Source organism: Polypterus senegalus, chromosome 2 (assembly GCF_016835505.1).
Source record: "Polypterus senegalus isolate Bchr_013 chromosome 2, ASM1683550v1, whole genome shotgun sequence".
Lineage (NCBI taxonomy): Eukaryota > Metazoa > Chordata > Cladistia > Polypteriformes > Polypteridae > Polypterus > Polypterus senegalus.
In genome coordinates, this window is record NC_053155.1 from 151,205,079 (window position 1) to 151,229,640 (window position 24,562).

Consider the following 24,562-nt stretch of genomic DNA (forward strand, 5'->3'; position numbering starts at 1 on the left):
TCCTGGTGATTTGTTTGATTTCAGACTATTTAATCTGAGCAGTACTTCTCCCTCTACAATTTCTAAATTATTCAGAACCTCTTTAGTAGTCCCATTTATTGCTGGGAGGTTATGTACTTCCTCACCTAAGAAAAAGGGAAGTTTACGGCATCCGCTATTTCACTGTCTGTATCTTTTAATTCCCCTTTACTATTCCTGATGCACTTGACCTCCTCCTTAACTGTTCTTTTACTACTAAAATACTGAAAGAATCTCTTAGGGTCTTCTTTCGCCTTATCTGCTATATTCCTCTCCAACTGTCATTTAGCCTCCCTGATATCCTTCTTAATGGTTGCCCTCATGTTCTCATACGCTCTACGATTCACTTTGCAGTCATTAGTCTTATATGCAACTTCTTTTTTAAATCTTTATTAATCCACTGTGGAGTTTTTTTTATTTCCTATTAATTCCAAATTTAGGTATGTATCTGTCCTGCATTACATTTAAAACATTTTTAAACCTGTTCCACTGCTCCTCGACTGTCTCCACATTTAAAAGCTTATCCCAGTGTATCCTAAACACTCAAGTAATGGCTCTTTACAACAACGGTGTGCAGAAGGGAATCTGTGAAGGCATGAGTCAGACCTCAAAGCAAAAGAGGTACAGTAACAGATGACTATGCAAGGAATGAAGGAACAAAGCATAATCTCTGTTGTAAAATGCAGATGGCAGAGTTAGAATTGCCAAAAACAACAAAAGTTAAATCATCGTGCAGAATGTTAATCAAGACCTTTAAAGTTTATGGACCACAAGACACTAAAATAGAAAAAATAATTCTTTAATTAAAATATGATTTGAAAACAAAAATTACATATACTATAAATATTTATTGGTACACAGAGATATTTAATTTAGAAAATCCCAGTACTGGGTGACTACCTGCTAAAGGTTGTTAAAAAAAGCGAAGGTGATAAATATTATCATAAACTGCTGAAGACATCACATCATTGGAAATGTACAGAACCTTAGAAAATCTGAAATTCTTATTTGATTATTCTTTCTGTCAGTCTTGACCTTCACTGCAATGAAACTATTCTTAACATTCTGTACAATTTACCTATTTTTGAAGCTTTCAATGTATAATTTAACTAGAATATACAAGGTATTAAATTAATATTTAGGTGCTGTGTTAATAAAAAGTATTATTTATTCTTTCATAGGTAATTTCCCTATTACTCCAGAAAACAAAATTACAAGATTACAAAGAATGGTAGAATCACACTAAAGATACAACAGGATAACCAAGAAATTTCAAGGAAAATATTTTCTACAAGAAACTCATTAAAACATGCATTTTTGTATACTGACAGACATCTGGCCATAAAGAAGTCCTGACATAATGAGTTCAAATTGACTGATGGACAGATGTGACTATTCAACCGATATGGCCCAAGAGCACTAGCTACTGCATAGTGCACAGTAAAAATAAAGAAAGAAGTTAACACATCTAAATAAAACGTTACATTCTAAATACAAGTTTACTATCAATGAAGAAACATTATTTAGGTCAATTAATCAAATACATTAGGATAATGAAAGAAAGAATTTATGCAGAAGTGATACATTTAACATGTGGCCTTGTAATACCAAAAAAAAAAGTCTCCTTCCTCTGGTCACATTTTAAATGTGAATAAAATGTAAAATATTACTGTTATTACAATTTAGAGTTGTGCACTAACAAAATGAAGCAGAACTCCGTCTGTGACACTTTGCAAATTGTAGAGCCTCAGAATCCAGCTCTAGTTATATGCCATGCTTTCTGCTTTTCATGCAGCTCAGCAGTAGGGGTACTTTACTGTCAACAAAGGAAGTCATATATATATATATATATATATATATATATATATATATATATAACTGTACATTGAATAAAATTAAGTTCCACTTCAGCAAAATTGTGCTCTGTGTGAAGCGTCACGCTAACATACAATTGACAGCTGAAAGTACTACGTCTTTTTAAAGTATACATATATTTGAAGTTTTTGAGATGCACCAAGAATTTATCGGTTTTAAAAAAAGCAGATCATTAAAGTAGGAATTTCTTATGGCACTCATCCAATTCAATTCTTAGCCTGCTGTCCAACTTTGAACACTGATGTGTAGTAATGGAGTGGATAATGATAAGGCTCCATAAATCATCTTTGTATAAAAACTTAAAATGCCACCACATGGGCCTTCTTCCCTTGCATTAAGCTAAATTGCCGGGGTTTTTTTTAGGTCCTGATATTGGATTCATCAGGATCTGGTGTCAGACACTGACAGGCAGTTCAAAGTAGAGACCAAAATTAATTTGAGTTTTTTCTTTTTAATAATTGGTGGACATCATCGTATACGCTTTATGCACCCTTGACTGGTATAAACAAGATGTTCTACTAAAAAAAAAAACACTTGGTTGAATGAGATATCCTGCTTCAAAACAACTTAGTCAAATGCACCACGTCTGTATTTTATTAAAACGTATTTGTAATACAACATTTTAAAACATTCTATTATTTTTTAATTTATTCTATTATTAATTGGTAAATATGCTTAAACTCTTTATTTCTGTACACAATTTTTCAACATTTAGTTGCTCAGATCTTTACTCATGCTTAAATAGTGCAAGTCAGACTTGCCACAGAAATAACATGCAGCCACTATAACATTTCAATAACCATGGAGCAATAAGAAATATAAACACTATAATGTCAAAAAAGCCACAAACCATGACTGTCATATGAACATAAAACTTTCATTATATTAGCATCCAAATTGTAACCCATGTTTGAAAGGCTAAAAATTTCAGCTAGCACCAGATATTTTCTCTGGTGATATAAAAATATCAATGTTTTGACAAAGAAATTAAAATGGAAGAGCATCTCCATAGCAGATAAGGGAATTCTGATTCAGTTTAAATGATATGGTGCTCAGGCAATTCTCCCATTAAGAGAATATAATCGCTGCAGAATATTGGTGTAGTGCATGAAAATCAATCAGTTTTAGCTACACAGTTCTATTTTAATAATATATGCCACCAGAATTTCTAATATCTTGATATTCACAGTGTTTTAATAACAAATCAAAATCATTTTACAACAAATTAGTGCCTTAAGAAAACTTGAACAAAACATGTATTTTGATTATCATTGTCAATGTATATCTTGTTTATCAAAATGCACTTAACGAAACTGAAAAAATATAACACTGTATGTGTGAATTAAGGCTTTTACTTTTTGATGAATCCAGCTAGGCGGCACGGTGGCGCAGTGGTAGCGCTGCTGCCTCGCAGTTAGAGAGACGGGTCCTCCCGTGGAGTTTGCATGTTCTCCCCATGTCTGCGTGGGTTTTCTCCGGGCGCTCCGGTTTCCTCCCACAATCCAAAGACATGCAGGTTAGGTGGATTGGCGATTCTAAATTGGCCCTAGTGTGTGCTTGGTGGGTTTGTGTGTGTCCTGCGGTGGGTTGGCACCCTGCCCAGGATTGGTTCCTGCCTTGTGCCCTGTGTTGGCTGGGATTGGCTCCGGCAGACCCCCGTGACCCTGTATTCGGATTCAGCGGGTTAGAAAATGGATGGATGGATGAATCCAGCTACATTTCTGAAAAGGGTTTGAAGAGGGATGAACTCTTAGCATCACAAGCTTCAAAAAAAAAGTCTGAAAATCGTTCTATAAAAAAAATAGAAACTACAACCTTGCTTTTAATTAAAAAATTTGCAATTGAATTAAAAAATTGTTTAAAAATGTTTCAATCACTGCACAAAATTCTATAGACAAAATAATAAAAAAAACTTTCTAAATATTTCAAACAAAAAGAGTGTAATAGAGAGGTAGCATGCAAACAGTCTTGTTGTCCAAGTTAAGTTCATAAAAGCTGTATGCATATATAAATACTAAAACAATAGAGAAGGCATGCTTTTTCCAGGAGATACTGATTTCTTATTTTTTTTTTTATTTTATTTATATAAATCCACCAATTTAATTTAACATGTGCTTACTTACCAAGGAAGGGTCATTCCATTACCTGTACCTAAATTCATTTGTGCTCAATTAAGCTACCTGCTTGAGCTTTTATTAAAAAAAAAAAAAAAAAAGACTATTTGGAAGATAATGAAACTTCATGAAAAACGATGAACGCATTTATTGCCCAATGCAGTCAAAAGATTGGGATGGATAAAATGAGCAATGATTTTTGCTTTTTAGAAACAAAGAATTACCACAATAGATTTAAGGAAATGTTATACTTTTAAAAATGTTGTCAATATTCTTGCATAGTGTCATAGCATCCTTCAAGGGAGCTATAATGTTTGTTTTGTTTTGTATGAGGCTTAATGAAGCGCCAACATCTGAGAAACAGAAAGTGCAAGAAAAAAAAATTACAAATTACCATGATAAGAAATACAATGAAATAAGATGAATAGTACTGATTAGTCAGTTTTCAAAATGCAACAAGTACATTAATTAATTTTTACTGAACCATAATCAATTTAAGATTAAAAATATCTGTACTTCTCTGGTTATTATTAAAATATATCTTCAAGCAGTTCTGTTCTATGCCCTTTTACACACCACCTTCCAATTGCACTGATTGCAACACCGACTCTTCCATATGTTGTGGTTTTTCAGGAGTAGGAACAGTTTGCTGTTTATGGCAAGGAGTGTTTTCTCCCAATTCTGAAATGATCATTGAAGGATTGTCTGTTTTCTGATCAACCAGTTCTTCTGCCTCATCCAGCAATTGGACAGAGTTTAGGTACTGCTGAAGGAGGCTACTGTCTTGCTCACTGCGGGAACTTTCTCCACTGCTTTCCTCTCCACCCTCTGGGTTCTCTTTTTTATCAGTAATTTCTTCTATTAATGGTCTCACAGTTTCTACTGACGATCCAGTGTCTGAGCTTAAACTCTCCTCTGTAGTACAATCTCCAGAAAACAAAGTATCTTTAAGAATATTACGTTCATCTCCTCCAGAGCTAGAGTGAAAGCCAGAATCAGGGAAGGACTGTTCACAAAAATGGTGATCATCTTTGCTTATGCTAACCACAGGCTGCTTTGGATTGTTGTCACTAGATGGAGATAGTTCAGCTGAAGCCAATGTACTTGTTACAGGAAGTCCCTGATGAGAGAGTAATGGAAGCTGCTGGCACACAGACTGTTGCCACTGCTGAAGCGACTGAAGCTGTGTTTGGCAAGGGGAAAAGAAAAAAAAAAAAAAAAGTCAACAAATTTACATATTACAAGCATTACACCGCAGTTTATAATAACAGTACCAAAACAGCAGGGGCAAATAATAAAAATAATATACTGAAAAACAATACACTATATGCCTTCACGTTTTTTATTGTATATTAAATTGGCCTGGACACACCATTACTCTCAACCTCTGTATTTTTTTCCCCCAACTTTTACAAATAAGCGAGTCGTGTTTGATAAGATCATACACAATGGTATTTTCATAAGTGTAGGGTGCAGTGAGAGGCCTGATGGAAACACACTTCTAAACTGTCAGAAAGGTAATTTAAAAATATTAAGATGTACTTATTTTCTGTATAACAGTGAGAGTTAAAAATCTATTTATGTTTGTCATGAACCAAACTAGGAAAAAAAAGCTGCAAATAATGTAATAATGTTCTCTTAGTACACACCTTGACATGCAAATTAAACTAAAAATGCTAAAATAATTACTTTAACCAAAAGTAAATTAAAAGGTTAAACAAAAACTAAAAGTGGAAAAAGGCATGCAAAAATAAAGAATAAAATGTCTAATGTAACTATTACTATGATTTAGAAGATGGTTGGAAATATGATAATATTTTAACACCTGCTTAATTCATATTAAAGGATAAGAAGGAGGTGAAGCCTTGCAATTGTAAAAGAATGGCAGACAACCAGACAAAACTTAAATAAACTAAAGAAAAATCATTCAAACCTAGTTAAAAAAAACTCTGTTGATAAGAACTGCCTATGAACACTTTGAAAATCGGGTTAGTAAAACCCCCACATATGATATACTGTTTGACTCCTCTAGTTATGCAAGAACCAAGCTTTTTTGGGGACTTGCCCCTATTTTTGGCCCTTTAGAACCAAAACAAAACCCAATTTTTAGACCATTTTGGACTATATTTTTGCAGGAAGTTACACCCTTATGATTAAGAGTAAACCAATCGGTGCCTTCAACAAAAATGATAAGGACTTGAATTTCTTAATGCTTCATCAACCAACACCATGGCTTCACCCCCTAATGGGATACAAAGGGTCAAACTTCTCACAAAACATTGGAAAAAAGCAGTAATACTTTGGTAATACAGGCATGTGGAGTGTTGTCATACACCGTTTCAAGGTTGCTGGTCCTACCCCTCTAAGGGCCGCTCCAAGGAAGTTAAAAATAAAGTTCAAACAAAGGCATGTGGGGGATCATTTCAGACTATCTCAAGGTCAGTGATTAAGCATGTGTTAGTTTTGATTTTGCTAACACTTTAGTTTACATACTAAACAAAGTGCATCTATTACTCCTATACTGTCATGTAACAAGATCTAAACAAATTATTCTTTTGAACTTAATTACACTTACAAAGCATCAAAAAAAGTGGTTACGTTTCTCTATGCATGGTGGCCTTTGGATACGCTGCTAAACTTTTTAGTGAATATGAAAGATTCCCAAGTCCTAAACTGAAGTAGGCAATAACAAGAGAAACAACTCTTACTTATACTACCTCTGACCATTCCAAAGTTAAGATATTCTGGCACACCAAAATGAATAACCACTTTACTGATGATTTGTAAGTATTATTAACACCAAAAGAAACCAATGTTAATGTCTTGTTACATAACAGTATATAACTAATAGATGCATTTTTACAGTACCTGAACTAAAATTTTACCTTGATTTTTGATCCTTTACAAGGAACCGTTAAAATTGACAAACCTCAGACATATCACGGTGGTGCAGTTATACGGTGCCATATGTATCAGTTTCACTTTCCGTGTCAACATCTGGGGCCTCATGCATAAACGGTGCGTACGCACAGAAATATTGTATAAGAATGTTTCCACGTTCAAATCGCGATGTATAAAACCTACACTTGGCGTAAAGCCACACACTTTTCCACAGTACCTCATACCCTGTCGTACACAAATTTTTTGCTCGGTTTTGCAGACTGGCGGCACCCAGCGTCAAAGCAGTGCTACTGTTCCTATGTGGTTACCCTTTATTTCTTAGAACCTGTACAGTCACTTTAATACTTCTGCCAACCTGGCAAACTGTACACAACCATAAGAAAGCACATAAAAAACTGTCCCTTAATTAAATTATTTTTAAACAGGTTATAAGGTTACTCAACAGCCACTTTTACTAACAACTATATGATTATTTTATATTGCCCTCCATGGATGATGCTGTATTCATTGTCTATTGTTGTTAGCATCATTCTACTGTCTTTAACATAACTTTTATCTATGCTGTACCCAAGCTTTGGAATTCATCCTTTACATATCAGACCTTTAGTCCCAATTAAATAGTTTAAAAATCAACTTAAAACTTCTTTTGAAACTTGCATTTTCTATGTGTTGGACATTTTCCTGTTACTTTGATGATATGTTTAGGTTGTTTTATGTTAGGGCGGCACGGTGGCGCAGTGGTAGTGCTGCTGCCTCACAGTTAGGAGACCCGGGTTCGCTTCCCGGGTCCTCCCTGCGTGGAGTTTGCATGTTCTCCCCGTGTCTGCGTGGGTTTCCTCCCACAGTCCAAAGACATGCAGGTTAGGTGGATTGGTGCTTCTAAAAATTGGCCCTAGTGTGTGCTTGGTGCGTGGGTGTGTTTGTATGTGTCCTGCGGTGGGTTGGCACCCTGCCCAGGATTGGTTCCTGCCTTGTGCCCTGTGTTGGCTGGGATTGGCTCCGGCAGACCCGCGTGACCCTGTATTCGGATTCGGCGGGTTAGCAAATGGATGGATGGATGTTTTATGTTGTTTTATAATACACAATATAAATTTTATAACTTTAAACTTTTGTATTGTTATTACAAAGAATACAATTTAATAATATCATTTATGGGAAATAAAAAAGAACTAGATAATAATAAATTTAATATGCTAAAATAAATCATATTTTTGATCGTAAATGAAGGCCTGCAAGATTAACATCCCATGGCAGTTAAAACGTAGATATTCAATCTCATCGTTTTCAGAAGTATGTTATTTTGACTGTAGAATCTCACAGGAGAGGATGTCAGAAGAAACCCCTTAAGTCATGTGTCTGCCTATTTTTATTTTCTTCACAGCTCTGACATCACTGACCCAGAGAAAGATCAGTAACCCCAATCTGCTGCTTCCATCTCTTCCATAGTCACAGGAACTCCAGTTTACAAGGACTATAATCACACCCATACATTGTCCAAAGACTATTATGAACAAAACAGCATTACTCAATGTTGTAGTCATCACTTGTGGTATTCTATTGTGCACACCAATTCCTACTCCTGCAACCTTAGTTTGTTTATTTCACAGTGTATATACCTGAATAAAGCAAAATAACTAAATGTCTTAATGAAATATACATGTGACTATTTATATCAATTAGTATTACAGTATTTCATGTAGTTAATTTGATGATAAGCAATATCCCAGCTTATGTGTCATGGTTTCTGCAATTATCACATACATCTTACATAACAAGTTCAACACTGAGGAAAACATCATTAAAGTGCATACGTACCTGTTTCCACAAATATTTAAGGGCCTCTTCTTGTACCAATCTATTAATTCTTTCCTCTTCAAGTTCCTTTTTTGTCCTAAAATAGTACCATGTGGGTAAGCATTCATATATTCATATTAAACTAAAACGTTTAAATCATAAATACATTTACATGAAACACAGATCTTTTAAGCAAACAGTAAACTAGCACATAAGTAAAGAAAACTGATAAATGTCACCTCTGCATATCATAATTATTGCAATGCTATACTGTATATGGAAAAATTGTGTTTGGCTGTTAGACAAAAATAAACGAATAAACAACTGACAGCATAATATTAATATAAACTTTATGAATTAGAAGAAAGAAAATATTACTAGCCCTGAGAAATCTGTATACTCAGCTTTTCTATAAAATCCCTAGGCTGGGCAATATATTTGGGATTTTTGATTTGATTTAATAAAAATCAATATGCAAAAGCAAATACAGCAATGTTCCAAACTTTTATTTGATTTTATGGAACTTTTTGAACGTTAAATAAAATCTACATAGTCTACACTGCTCTTTCTAAGTGTGCTTATATTGACTCCACCCTTGTTGCCAGTACCAGCATACAAGGTATGCTTTTGGTTTGCCATCATCATACACAATCTGCACTTGCGCATGGGGCGTAGGTGTATAGTGTTCTAACATCACAACGTATGTGTTCATTTCACCACGTGAAAGTGGAAAGTACATTCTATACCTTTGTAAGAACCTTGCTACTGTATCTTACAAAAAAAAAAATAGTAATTGATATTTTTTTAATGGTACTCGATACCAAATAAGTATAGTTAAAGTATCGAAGTATTGAGTACTATGGTATCAATTTGCCCATCCTAGTTTGGGCCTTGGAGTGAGTACAATTAGAAATGGGCTAAAAAAAAAAAAAGATAATAATAATAATTTCACTGTAATGTTGATCCCTAGGCAGGAGGGATTATACTATAAATAAGCCCGCACATGCTTGCAACCCAGTCACTAAGACCCAAAAGTGGCAGAGAAACACTGATTTAGCTGTATGAGTGGGGTGTGTGTGTGTTGACTAGGGCTGCTTCCTGCCCTGCGCACAGGGCTGCCAGCACAGGCATTGTCCCCACCCCTTTAACCCAATACCAGATATGAAAATGTATGTACATTGTTTATTCCAGACACAACATGCAAAAAAAAAATATACATAAAATTACACTACAAGTTTGTGGGGCAATTGTACAGGAGATATGTAAATTACAGCACAAAAACTCTAATCTATTATACAAAATGTAATGTTTCTCTGTATCTAGTGGTTAACAGAAATAATTTCAAGAACTATCATGAAAACTAATTATGAATATAAATGTGTGGAAGAGTATATAATTATATGTACATAGTTATAAGTTGTTTACTTGTTGCTTAAGAGTAATATATGGTGTGTGTGTGTATATATTTTTTTTTTCTTTAAAAATGTAACTGCAGCTGCAATACTTGTTTTGAGAGATTATGTGCAATAGCGGTTTATTTTTGGTAATTTACACTCAATATAATTTACACACAATAATGTCAAAAAAAGCCTGTAGGGCAGTGTTTCAAAACCTTTGTGGTGTACTTGGTTTCTCACATACCAATGTGTCTGCAATGCACCCTACCTCCATGAATTTATTGCAATCATCAGAGCTGGTGGACTGGGGGTAGTCCCCCTTGGTGAATCGAGTGCAATGCCACCACAGTCTAACAGTGCGCCACAGCCCACAGATTGGGAAACACCGACTTATTCATAAGGGGTTAAACTTATGCCCAGAAAATTCTTGTACTTTTTCATTGGGCAAAAAACTACACTAACCACTACTTCACATCACACCAGAAGTTAGCCACCCATTCAGTTTGTAAGCCCTCATCCGTCCATTTTACATCATCTCCTCTAGTGAAACATTACAAGCAGGAATTAATATAGAAACCTTCAAAATTTTCTGTGAATTATTAAATGTTACATGAATCATTTATGGGGTAAACTGCATTACTGGCCATTTTATTTTCATTTTGAGCTTGTGTATTTGTTTAACAGGTGAATTGAGATGTGTAATTACAATAATACTATAGATAGTCAACATAGGGCACATTCATTGTGCACTAAACATTTAAAAATACGATGTGCCCTGTTGAACTTTGAATTTGTTAAAATTACTGGAGGAAACCAATTACACAGCCATATTACTTTAAGAATAATAATAGGATAATACAATATTAATTACTGAAACAAAAATCAGTGTGATTTTTTTATAATGCCAAATTGTATTATGGATGTTACTTCATGGTTCACAGGTATTAAAAGTGAAAGTAAAGCTTTGCTGGGTTTGTTAAAATGGTTCCTTTTCCACCAAAACAACACTGCCCTACTCAGAATTTCTAGCTCAACTTTACAGATTCGTCCCCAGCTCAAGCCATGTAAAGTACACATCTGTACCGTCCAGGAAGAATATTTCAACAAGAAGTCAAGAACACTGGATGCAAAGTTGCCATACCGCAAATACAGTATTTACTTTATAACATTCACAAGGCTAGTAAATACTCTACAGACTGTTAACAAAAAAGAAAAAGCATGTATATGCAGATGTATAATTTGGAACCATTACAAAACATGTCAATTGTAGCACATCTATAGTGATGTAATGATACCAGTATTTTAGCATTTAATACCAACACCAGTGAAATTTCACAATACTCCATACCTTTCGATGTCATGGCAAAAACAGAAATCCTATTCAACAATGTTTTTTATTAAAAGTACCTCTATCATTTACGTAAGTGAAAAATGTTATGCCTTTTTTGGCAATGGAATATAAAATACAGGGTGGTCCAGATCAAATTATGCAAATCCAGATCGTCTGGATGACTTTGATTTATGCAAGGACGATTCCAGTTCGGCACGAAGACGATTCTTCATGTCAGCTCGCACACTTCTCGATGGTCCGGGATTTTTTGGGTGATTTTCTATGTAATAAACTTAAGTTATAGCGTAATGAAAACTGCGTAATTAGATCTGAACCACCCTATATATAAATACTAATCTATTGTTTGACTGACACCTTTATCCAAGGTGACTTTCAACATTTGAGATATAACTGGTTCCATTTTTTTGTTTTTACAATTGGAGCACAGAAAGGTGAAGTGACATGCTCATGGTCACAAAGTGTCGTTAGCAGGATTTAAACCACAGGGATTGTTGTCTAAAGCCCTAAACATTAAACCACACTGCCTGCCAATCACTTGACTATGCCCCACTATCACAATAGTAAGTGCAAGTTTAAAATACTGGTATATTCATTAAGAAGAAGTTAAACAAATATCATTTAAGCAAACTAGCATTGGCATTTATAAATATCAAAGTACAATGCTGGGCTTGATTTTTAATGAAAGACATAGGGATTCAATCCACAGTGTAACAAAAAATGGGGGACATTTTATAATCTTGTGTAAATTCCAGCATAGGGTTTATAAAAGGATGACATCAACACGGACTACCCAAATTATCCTACCATGTTCACATTTCAAATTTATTCTGACATTTTCTCTCCAGTAACTTCAAACTACTGCTTACTAAATATAAAAGACAAACATTGTTATCTTTGTACTATTGAATTAGTGAATTCCAAAATAACTAGGATATTTTAACATAAAATGTATTGCTTGGTCAGAGTACTTGTCCTGAAGTAAAATACTAACTGGACCTGTAGTTCAACTGGTAGAAATTACACACTCACCAATGTACCTCTCAAAATTTATGATATGTGCTTTCACTACATTTGTCACATTTTGGGTAATATTTCAAATGTACATTAGTTTTCTTTCAAAAACCAAATTATACAACTTTAGTACAATATTTGCATTTAGTAATGAAGTCTGTTGTTCTGCCCGTCCTACTAGCTGGCATAATCGTTGTGATTTTTGCTTCGAATTAAATAGTTTTTATTTTGGTATTAACAAATAAAGCAGGTAATTTCATTGCCAGTGTAGGCAAGCCAAATAGCCACTTCATTTACAAGCTTGCCACAAAATTTTACTTGTTACAGCTGATCATACTTGCCAGCACACATTGTCCTACATGCATAACAGTGCATAGTGCCTACAACGTGTCCCTCACAACAGTGAACTGTATAAAGTGGTTATAAAATTGAGCAATGCTTAAATGCACACGTGTAAACATGTTCAATATAATCAGAGAAAGAATGCAAAGCCTCCATTCCTTTACAGGGTTTGTATAGAACAAGGTATTAAATATCAATTATTCTTGCCATCATTTCGTCTATTCTTACAACATCAACAATTAAAACTCACATCTAATCAATGACATCTTTGCTTTCACAAACCATGCCTGATGCTATTTATGAAATGACTCTATAAAGGAATAAAAGTTGTAATAAAGCAAGCAGGCTTTTAATTATTTATTTATTTATTTATTAATAATAAGCACAAAGCGGCTGGGATGGGAATCAGCACCTCCAAATCCAACACCATGGTCCTTAGCCGGAAAAAGGTGGAGTGCCCTCTTAAGGTTGGGAGCGAGATCCTGCCCCAAGTGGAGGAGTTCAAGTATCTCGGGGTCTTGTTCACGAGTGAGGGAAGAATGTTGCGTGAGATCGACAGGCGGATCGGTGTGGCGTCCACAGTGATGCGGGCTCTGCATCGGTCCTTCGTGGTGAAAAAGGACCTGAGCCGTAAGGCAAGGCTCTCAATTTACCAGTCGATCTACGTTCTTACCCTCACCTATGGTCATGAGCTATGGGTAATGACCGAAAGAACGAGATTGCGAATACATGCGGCTGAAATGAGTTTCCTCCGCAAGGTGTCTGGGCTTTCCCTTAAAGACAGGGTGAGAAGCTCGGTCATCTGGAAGGGGCTTAGAGTAGAGCCGCTGCTCCTCCGCATCGAGAGGAGTCAGATGAGGTGGCTCGGGCATCTGATCAGGATGCCTCCTGGACGCCTCCCTAGTGAGGTGTTCCGGGCATGTCCAACCGGGAGGAGGCCCCGGGGAAGACCCAGGACACGCTGGAGGGACTATGTCTCCCGGCTGGCCTGGGAACGCCTTGGGATTCTCCCGGAAGAGCTAGAAGAAGTGGCCGGGGAGAGGGAAGTCTGGGCCTCTCTGCTCAAGCTGCTGCCCCCACGACCCGACCTCAGATAAGTGGAAGAGGATGGATGAATGGATAAGCACGATTGAAGACAAAGAATTTCCAGCCACGGCTTTTCTTTTCAACATGTGGTTATGCAGTGCTATATGATCATCTCCAAGAGCCATTTTTATATGTAGTTCTTACTCCTGTTTTACTCACACAATACTTTGCTTTTTGGAGTAATTCATCTTTGTGCAGTTAAGCATAAGTGCAGTACCAACTGTCATTACATACTACCACAGTTATTTTTGAAACATTGGAATCAACTGATACTAAAAGCACAGGTTCTTTCAACATCCATATTTTATTATATATATATATATATATATATATATATATATATATATATATATATATATATATATATATATATATATAAACACACACACACATAAATATATACATATATACACACACACACACACACACACACACATATATATACACACATAGTTGTGATTCATTTTAATTTGCTTTACAAATATACAGTTATATATAGTGAAGCAGTATTTAGTTGTATGAAATTAAATCAAATATGAAAAACTGGCTGTGCAAAAATCTAGGTACATTTGTAATTTTGCTGATTTGAATGCATGTAACTGCTCAATACTTATTATTTGCAACACCAAATTGGTTGGATTAGCTCGTTTAGCCTTGAACATCATAGACAGATGTGTCCAATCATGAGAAAAGGTATTTAAGGTGGTCAATTGCAAGTTGTGCTTCCCTTTGACCAAGAAAAATACAGGAGCAGTATATGTGCAGGATTGTGAGAATGGTTACAGACAACCCACAGATCACCTCCAAAGACCTGCAAGAACATCTTGCTGCAGATGGTGTATCTGTACATTGTTCTACAATTCAGCGCAATTTGCACAAAGAACATCTGTATGGGAGGGTGATGAGAAAGAAGCCCTTTCTGCACTCACGCCACAAACAGAGTCGTTGTTGTATGCAAATGCTCATTTAGACAAGCCAGATTCATTTTGGAACAAAGTGCTTTGGACTGATGAGACAAAAATGGAGTTATTTAGTCATAACTAAAAGCACTTTGCATGGCGGAAGAACAACACCACATTCCAAGAAAAATACCTACTACCTACTGTCAAATTTGGTGGAGGTTCCATCATGCTGTAGGGCTGTATGGCTAGTTCAGGGACTGGGGCCCATGTTAAAGTTGAGGGTTGGATGAATTCAACCCAATATCAACAAATTCTTCAGGATAATGTTCAAGCATCAGTCACAAAGTTGAAGTTACGCAGGGTTTGGATATTCCAACAAGACAATGACCCAAAACACAGTTTGAAATCTACAAAGGCATTTATGCAGAGGGAGAAGTACAAATGTTCTGGTATGGCCGTCACAGTCCCCTGACTTGAATATCATCAAAAATCTATGGGATGATTTGAAGCAGGCTGTCCATGCTCGGCAGCCATCAAATTTAACTGAATTGAAGAGATTTTGTATGGAAGAATGGTCAAAAATACCTTCATCCAGAATCCACAAAACTCATCAAAGGCTATAGGAGGCGTCTAGAGGCTGTTATATTTGCAAAATGAGGCTCAACTAAGTATTTATGTAATATCTGTGGTGCCCAAATTTATGCATCTGTCCAATTTTGTTATGATGCATATTGCATATTTTCTGTTAATCCCATAAATTTAATGTCACTGCTGAAATACTACTGTTTCCATAAGGCATGTCATATACAGTGCATCCACAAAGTATTCACAGCGCAACACTTTTCCACAGCCTTTGCTCAATACTTTGTCGATGCACCTTTGGCAGTAATTACAGCCTCAAGTCTTTTTGAATATGATGCCACAAGCTTGGCACACCTATCCTTGGCCAGTTTCGCTTATTCCTCTTTGCAGCACCTCTCAAGCTCCATCAGGTTGGATGGGAAGCATCGGTGCACAGCCATTTTAAGATCTCTCCAGAGCTGTTCAATCAGATTCAATTCTGGGCTGTGGCTGGGCCATTCAAGGACATTCACAGAGTTGTCCTGAAGCCACTCTTTTGATATCTTGGCTGTGTGCTTAGGGTTGTTGTCCTGCTGAAAGATGAACCGTCACCCCAGTCTGAGGTCAAGAGTGCTCTGGAACAGGTTTTCATCCAGGATGTCTCTGTATATTGCTACGGTCATCTTTCCCTTTATCCCGACTAGTCTCCCAGTTCCTGCCGCTGAAAAACATCCTCACAGCATGATGCTGCCACCACCATGCTTCACTGTAGGGATGGTATTGGCCTGGTGATGAACGGTGCCTGGTTTTCTCCAAACGTGATGCCTGGCATTCACACCAAAGAGTTCAATTTTTGTCTCATCAGATCAGAGAATAGTTTCTCATGGTCTGAAAGTCCTTGGTGCCTTTTGGCAAACTCCAGGCGGGCTGCCATGTGCCTTTTACTAAGTAGTGGCTTCCGTCTGGCCACTCTACCATACAGGCCTGATTGGTGGATTGCTGCAGAGATGGTTGTCCTTCTGGAAGGTTCTCCTCTCTCCACAGAGGACCTCCAGAGCTTTGACAGAGTGACCATCGGGTTCTTGGTCACCTCCCAGACTAAGGCCCTTCTCCCCCGATCGCTCAGTTTAGATGGCCGGCCAGCTCTAGAAAGGGTCCTGGTGCTTTCGAACTTTTTCCACTTATGGATGATGGAGGTCACTCTGCTCATTGGGACCTTCAAGGCAGCAGAAATTTTTCTGTAACCTTCCCCATAATTTGTGCCTCGAGACAATCCTGTCTCGGAGGTCTACAGACAATTCCTTTGACTTCATGCTTGGTTTGTGCTCTGACATGAACTCTCAACTGTGGGACCTTTCCAAATCATGCCCAATCAACTGAATTTACCACAGGTGGACTCCAATTAAGCTGCAGAAACATCTCAAGGATGATCAGGGGAAACAAGATGCACCTGAGTTCAATTTTGAGCTTCATGGCAAAGGCTGTGAATACTTATGTACATGTGCTTTCTTAGTTTATTTTTAATAAATTTGCAAAAACCTCAACCTCAAGTAAACCTTTTTCACGTTGTCATTATGGGGTGTTGCGTGTAGAATTCTGAGGGAAAAAAAATATTTAATCCATTTTGGAATAAGGCTGTAACATAACAAAATGTGGAAAAGGTGATGCACTGTGAATACAGCCCAGATGCACTGTATTAAAAATGAAGTTTCTACTTTGAAAGCTCAGCTAATGATAAACAAAAATCCAAAGAAGAGGGATTCCCAAACTTTTTCATATGACTGTATATTGAATATAAAACACTTAAGTCAGCTGACCCAATATTTTTTTTAAAACAACTCAAAACTCTGTTAACAAATTTCAAACAACTGCTAACTTGTCCAGGCAATGTTACCTCAGCAAGTTCAGCCTGACAGCAAAACAGAAGATGCTGAAAGAAGTCTCCAAGAAGTACAGAATTTCACCATAGGACCTACAGATATCTCTTGCCACATGATGTCAAAGTGCACAAGTCTACTATTAGAAAGAGGCTGCACAAATTACACCTGCATATGAGGTACGCCAGGAGGAAATTTTTGCTGTCCAGAAAGAACATCAGAGTAAGGGTGAAGTTAGACAAACACCTAGGTAAACATTAGGACTTCTGAAACAATGTGGTCTGGACAGACAAGGCAAAGATAATTATTTGGCTTCAATACCAGAAGATGCAGTACGTGTAGCAAAAACCAAAAGCAGCATTTGACCAGAAGAACCAGACACCAACTGTGCAAATGTTATAGTTGGAGGCTGCTTTGCTGAATCACTGCATTACGGTCTGTGTAGCCTGCCATCACAGAATCGAATATGAAATATTCATTGTACCAGACAGAGCCTAATGGTAATGTGATAACATCGTTTAGAAGACTGAAGCTCAACCAAAAGTGTAACTTGCAACATGATCCTACACATACCAATAAATATAACAAAGATTGACTGAAAAGAAAGAAATAAAGGGTCCAGGAATGGCAAAGTCAAAGTCAGAATTGGATTCCCATCAGGATGCAATGGGGGAATTCAAAACAGACTTAGCATGCAAGACACCCCTCAGACATTCCACAATTGAAAGAATTCTGCTTGGAGGAGTGGGAAAACTTTTCCCCCAGATGATGTCAGAGACTGCTAGACAGTTGGAAATTTACACTTAAGGTTGTTTCTACCAGTGGGAGCAATACAAAATATCATAGTTAAGGGTATACTTACTTTTCCCACAGATGTATCACCTTTATCTAAAGGTACTGTTTAAATGAAGATAAAATCTTAATATGTCCCCATATATGTTTATACAAAGAAAAAACATTTTATGGGCTGTACTTACTTTTTAACAATGCAATACAGTCTTGTAGAGATCTGCATCATGCCACAAGTATTACGAGCTGAGTTACACAAATGTTTAAAGAATATGGATAATTTCAAGCACAAACTACAGTAAATAAATTTAAATTTTGGAATAAGCATATGGAGCAGCTCATTTCTTTAATTTTGTAGGACACATGTGAGGGTGGCACACCACCCAAATGTCCATGCCTTGCGTCTTGAGCAGCCAGAATATACACCCAATCACAGCAATCCCAAACTGATTGTAAATTAACAATAAATTAAGCCTCCATTCATGTACTTTGCTGAATTAAAAGGCAATTAATCTCATGATTATTTCAATTGTCTCATTCAAATTCACACCATCAAATTAAAATGAGTCCAACTTAGAGACAATTAGTAACATCAGAGGGCTCTCAAAGCAAGCATGAATTGGGGATTTTTTTTTCTACCCTGAACCACTTTCATAAACAGAAAAAAGTGTCACTAATGAAAGATTGGTTTGCCTTGAAAATGCAGATTTTCCCACTTTATTAAGCTAAACTATATGCATTTTTAGTAATAGGTACAAACTACTGCCCCTAAAATTCAGGCTTTAAGAAGTATAAGGTATTTTTTATTGTTTTTAAACAAACACAACACTTAAAACACTAGTTCATAATTGGAAAATGAAAGGCTACTGTGGCTGCTTATAAAAATAATCTTAAGTACAATCAGACATTTAAAATCCCAAAGCACAGTGACACAACAGAGGGCAGGCATGGAGCAAACCACAGAGGTGATTGTCAATACTAGTGTTTTCCAGGCACACTTGTAAGACAATTTACCAATTGTCTTTTTAAACCCAAGCCACCAAACAAATTGTTGAAGTTTTCAGGCTCTCCTTTATCATTTGGTTTGAAACCCAAATTACTCCAAACTGGAGGCATAATGCTTGGCTTCAATATAATACTTATATTTAATGTTGCTTATTTTTATTATTTTTACTCAAGCTTACTAAATGGGGCAAGCATCTTTGTGTAGATAATTATTTTGTTTATGCTCTAATGACTTGTTTTTACTGAACTCCATAGTTACTTTTATTTCCATTTTGCCCTTTCCTTCTGTACCAAAAAAATATTTAAGGCATTTATATTGACTTCAACTGCATATTTTTTAAATAAACAAAATGTAAATTTTGCTGCAAGAGTAAATTAATAGTCAAGCCACAGAAAAACCACTAGTACAGGAGATTATATAGAAACAGGTCATTTAGAATGAGGAGCTGTAATGCAAAAACTGGAAACACTAAGTGTAAAAGCAAAATCGATAAGAGAGGCGTAAAGAAAAGAGCTGGGTACAGATCTGAAGTCATTATCCCTCGCCAACGCAAACGTTTATAGTTCACAGTTAATTATAAAGGAAATATTAAAATAGTTCAAATAAATAACAAATATGCTTATATAAGGAAAACACACAAAAAACTTACTCTTTTAATTCAGATGACAACATTACGATGTGCTCTTGCATTCGACGGAGGCGAATTTCAGAACGCACCTCCCTAGCTCTGGGATTGAAGTTTCTTGTAAAATATCCTCTCCAGCATGCTTGAAGTTTAACAGCTGCCCTACTGAAACCTTCCACTATCTGTTCTTCCTTTCTGACATCTGAAATGACAGGTTCTTTTTCAGGATCCTCAGTCTTTAATATTCCTTGAAATGGTATTGGTATTGTTTTGCCCTTAGATCCACAGCTACCATCATACAACAGTCCATTACTGGGCTGCAAATTAGAACTCAGACCTGAAGTTTTTGCATCACTACTTGCTGTTGTTTCCATTTCTTTCCCACATGCTTCATTATATTCAAGATCTTTAATTTCTGAGTATTTTTTAAATTGTAAAACAGTAGTATCAGTACAACCATCATCAGAGAGATCACAATCTACATTTTGAAGCCTTAAATCCTGTGAAGGAAAAAGTGGACATGATCCTGCTGTGACAGGCATAAAGGTAGATTCGGAAGATAGTAAACTGCAGTTAAGCTTGTCCTCATCTGTCTGAACATCTTCCAGAAATAAGGAATCTCTGTGGGCCGAAGAAATTCGTGACCGATGTTCAACTGCATAGGAATGATTTGTAGGGTCATTCAAGCCTAACCATGTGTTAATCTGGGGTGTAACAGCTGAAACGACAAAAATTTTTAAACATTTTTAAACATTAAAGCAGAAAATACCCAAAAAATGTTTTGTATAAAATAACTTAATTAGGAAGCATGTATAATAAAGATCAATTTTAATTGGTTAATGGATATTAGAGAGATCAAAGTGATTTTTTTTTCACATAATAAAAAGCAAACTCCATCAGTTTGTTGTTTTATTCTTTTTGGTACAAATTACTTCATAATTAATATGCACTAGGTGTCCTACTGGTGGGACACCACCATATTCCAAAGATGTTTGCAACAAACCCACAAGTCAATCAAAAGCAATAATGGTATTTTTACATACTCAAGGATGTTCAGATAAATCATAACCTTTAATGCTGTCTGCCCTCATTATTCTTTATTGAAATATGCGAGTTGCACACAGATACCCTGAGACAAGCATCATAGCCGAGTTACTCTGTTCTTATCAAATATACCACTTACATCAAGCCACATACAGTGAAATACCCATTACCACTGGAAAGCTGAGGTTCGGAGGATTCTAATGATGCATAGTTGTCTAGGATTGGTTATTTGTAAAGGGCTGAAGTCTACCCTTGATTTGAAAGTACTGTTTAGTATGTCTTTGAAGTGTTACAGCAAGCAGTTTTACAGTTCAAGAGTCATGGGTTCAATTGCCATACCCGGAACTGCTGCAAATTCTCCCTATGTCAGTTTTTCTGGCGACATCTCTGGAGAGATCTTAAAATGGCTGTGCACCGATGCTTCCCATCCAACCTGATGGAGCTTGAGAGGTGCTGCAAAGAGGAACAGGCAAAACTGGCCAAGGATAGGTGTGCCAAGTTTGTGGCATCATATTTAAAAAGACTTTAGGCTGTAATTGCTGCCAAAGGTGAATCAACAAAATATTGAGCATAGGCTGTGAATACTTATGTACATGTGATTTCTCAGTTTTTTTATTTTTAATAAATTTGCAAAAACCTCAAGTAAACTTTTTTCATGTTGTCATTATGGGGTGTTGTGTGTAGAATTCTGAGGAAAAAAAATGAATTTAATCCATTTTGGAATAAGGCTGTAACAGAACAAAATGTGGAAAAAGTGATGCGCTGTGAATACTTTCCGGATGCAATGTATTTGCAGCTCCTTTATTACATAAGCACAATAACAGTCATTTATTTTTGGGCATGTAATTTAGGCACAATAATGCCATCCCTTTGTGTATAAAGGATAATGTCTGGTGCCAATTACTATTTTAGTGATCTAAAATTTCATATTGAATAGTTAAGATTTCTTGGGGACTTCTATGGGTCTTTCAATAATATAATAATTTCAAATTATGTTCTGACTAATGAAAATTCAAAATTAGACCTCTCTCTTCTTCTTTCAGCTGCTCTCGTTAGGGTTGCCACACCGGATCATCTGCTTCCATATCTTTCTTTTTTCTGCATCTTGTTCTTTTACACCTATCACCTACATGTCCTCTCTCACCACATCCATAAACCTTCGCTTAGGCCTCCTCTTTTCCTCTTCCCTGGCAACTCTATCCTTAGCATCCTTCTCCCAATATACCCAGCATCTTTCCATTGCACTTGTCCAAACCAACACAATCTCACCTCTCTGACTTTGTCTCCCAACCCGTCCAACTTGAGCTGACCCTCTAATGTACTAATTTCTAATCCTATCCATCATCACACCATCTTTAACTCTGCCATCTCCAGCTCTGTCTCCTGCTTTCTGGTCAGTGCCACCGTCTCCAGCCCATATAACATAGCTGGTCTCATTACCATCCTGTAGACCATTCCTTTCACTCTTGCGGATACCCGTCTGTCACAAATTACTCCTGACACTCTTCTCCACCCATTCAACCCTAACTGCACTCTCTTCTTCACCTCTCTTCCACAATCTCCATTACTCTGTACTGTTGATCCCAAGTATTTAAACTCATCCACCTTCACCAACTCTACTCCCTGATGTGGTGTTAGGGGTCCACAGCAAAGGCCAGTTGTTTTAAATAAATAATCACCGCGCTCACGGCGGCTTAGTGAGGGGGCATGGTGGCCGTAGCATATCTCGGTGCTATCTGTGGTGTGGGCGTTTCTCACCTAGTGCACAGGTGAGGGACTGCCCACATCCGTGATTGTTCCTGAGGCTGCTAATGTGCTGCAGCTGCTATGCCCCCCTTCTCAATATAAAGAAGTGTGAGTCAGTTAGGAGAGGAGAGGAGAACAAAAAACAGAATAAGAGTACAAAACGGGAGAAGAGAGAAAGAAAGACGGAGGTGGCTGAAGAAAGCAGGAGAAAGAGACGGTGCGAGTGGGCGAGCGAGCGAAAGAGCGCTCGGAAGCAGCTGTGTGGAAGCCTGGGTGTTAAGCTGACACCAGGGAGTCGAAGTAGAAGTCGCTCCTGCTGAGCGATCATGTAGCGGGAGAGACCAATGAAAAAGACTGTCTGTGTAAGGCCAGAACGGCAGCGGGAGTCGGGAGGCTTGGAGGTGAAGTCCTTGGTGTGGGCATCCTGGATGCCAAGGTTTCCAAGTCTCGGGCCTGGGATGAGTGCCAGAACGAAGCCAGGAATGGGAGGACTCCAGACCTGTGTGTGTATGAGAGAAAGAATGGACAGCTGCTGAGAGAGCGTCTTGCCTGCTGTAAAGCCCAACCGGGAGAAGGAGGTAAGACGTTAGTTTAAAAGAGGCACCAGGCTTGTAGTTGATTTTAAAGACTGCTTCCAGCGTTGTTTCAACCTCGTTATTAAAGGATTGTTTTTGTAGTGTTTTTAACCTCCACGTTTTCTTTTATTGGATTATTTATTGAAATTTGAATGAACTGCACAGCACTATTTAATTGAACACTTTGTTTTTGTTTTGATATTTTAAATAAAAGCACTTTTGCACCTTTTTACATCATCCCCTTGCTCAAATGTTATTGCCTCACTGTCTACCTCACCTCAGTTATAATCGACGGTGTTGGGTTCAAGGGCTCCTGAACAGCGATGGGAGCTTGAAGCAAAACCTGCATCGTCACACCTGCATCCTCACCATTCCACTGACCTCCCTCTCATTTACACACATGTATTCTGTCTATTTCCTACTGACCTTCATTCCTCTACACTCTAGAGCATATCTCCACCTCTCCAGGGTCTCCTCAACCTGCTCCCTACTATCACTACAGATCAAAGCAAACATCATAGTCCACGGGGACTCCTGTCTAATCTCATCTATCAACCTCTCCATCACTATTGCAAATAAAAAAGGGCTCAGAGTTGATCCCTGATGTAATCCCACCTCCACACTGAAGGCATCTGTCGCTCCTACCGCAGACCTCACCACTGTCACACTTCCCTAGTACATATCCTATACAACTCTTACGTACTTCTCTGCCACTCCAACTTCCTCATACAATATCATAGCTCCTCTCGAGGCACCCTGTCATATGCTTTCTCCAGGTCCACAAAGACGCAATGCAACTCCTTCTGGTCTTCTCTAAACTTCTCCATCAACATCCTCAGAGCAAACATTGCATCTGTGGTGCTCATTCTTGGCATGAAACCATACTGCTGCTCACTAATCATCACCTCACTTCTTAACCTAGCTTCCACTACTCTTTCCCATAACTTCATGCTGTGGCTCATTAATTTTATTCTCCTGTAGTTACTACAGTCCTGCACATCCCCTTTTGTCTTAAATATCGGCACCAGTACACTTCTTCTCCACTCCTCAGACAACCTTTCACTTTCCAAGATTCCATTAAACAATCTGGTTAAAAACTCCACTGCCATCTCTCCTAAACACCTCCATGCTTCCATAGGTATGTCATTTGGACCAACAGCCTTTCCATTTTTCATCCTCTTCATAGCTGTCCTTACTTCCTCCTTGCTAATCCATTGCACTTCCTGATTCACTATCTCCACATCATCCAACCTCTTCTCTCACTCGTTCTCTTCGCTCATCAGCCTCTCAAAGTACTCTTTCCATCTGCTCAACACACTCTCCTCACATGTGTGTATGTTTCCATCTTTATCCTTTTATCACCCTAACCTGCTGCACATCTTTCCCAGCTTGGTCCCTCTATCTAGCCAATCGGTACAGGTCCTTTTCACCCTCCTTATTTTCCAACCTCTCATTCAACTCATCATATGCCTTTTCTTTAGTCTTTGCCACCTCTCTCTTCACCTTATCTCTTTGTACTCTTCTCTACTTTCTGCATCTCTTGGACTA

The 24,562-nt window shown here is 37.4% G+C and overlaps 1 protein-coding gene across 3 annotated transcripts in view; it reads right to left on the reverse strand.

Annotated features, from left to right (window-relative positions):
- Positions 1-4,131: 4,131 nt before the first annotated feature.
- cep97 (centrosomal protein 97) overlaps positions 4,132-24,562 on the reverse strand; it is a 42,402-nt gene continuing 21,971 nt past the window's right edge. For all 3 annotated transcript variants that reach the window (XM_039744822.1, XM_039744820.1, XM_039744823.1), the window contains 3 exons: positions 19,674-20,367; positions 8,724-8,799; positions 4,132-5,190 (listed from right to left, as the gene is read on the reverse strand). In XM_039744822.1, the coding sequence (XP_039600756.1) occupies positions 4,576-5,190; positions 8,724-8,799; positions 19,674-20,367 (1,385 nt within the window). In that variant the 3' untranslated portion in view covers positions 4,132-4,575. The remainder of the gene's footprint in view (positions 5,191-8,723; positions 8,800-19,673; positions 20,368-24,562) is intronic.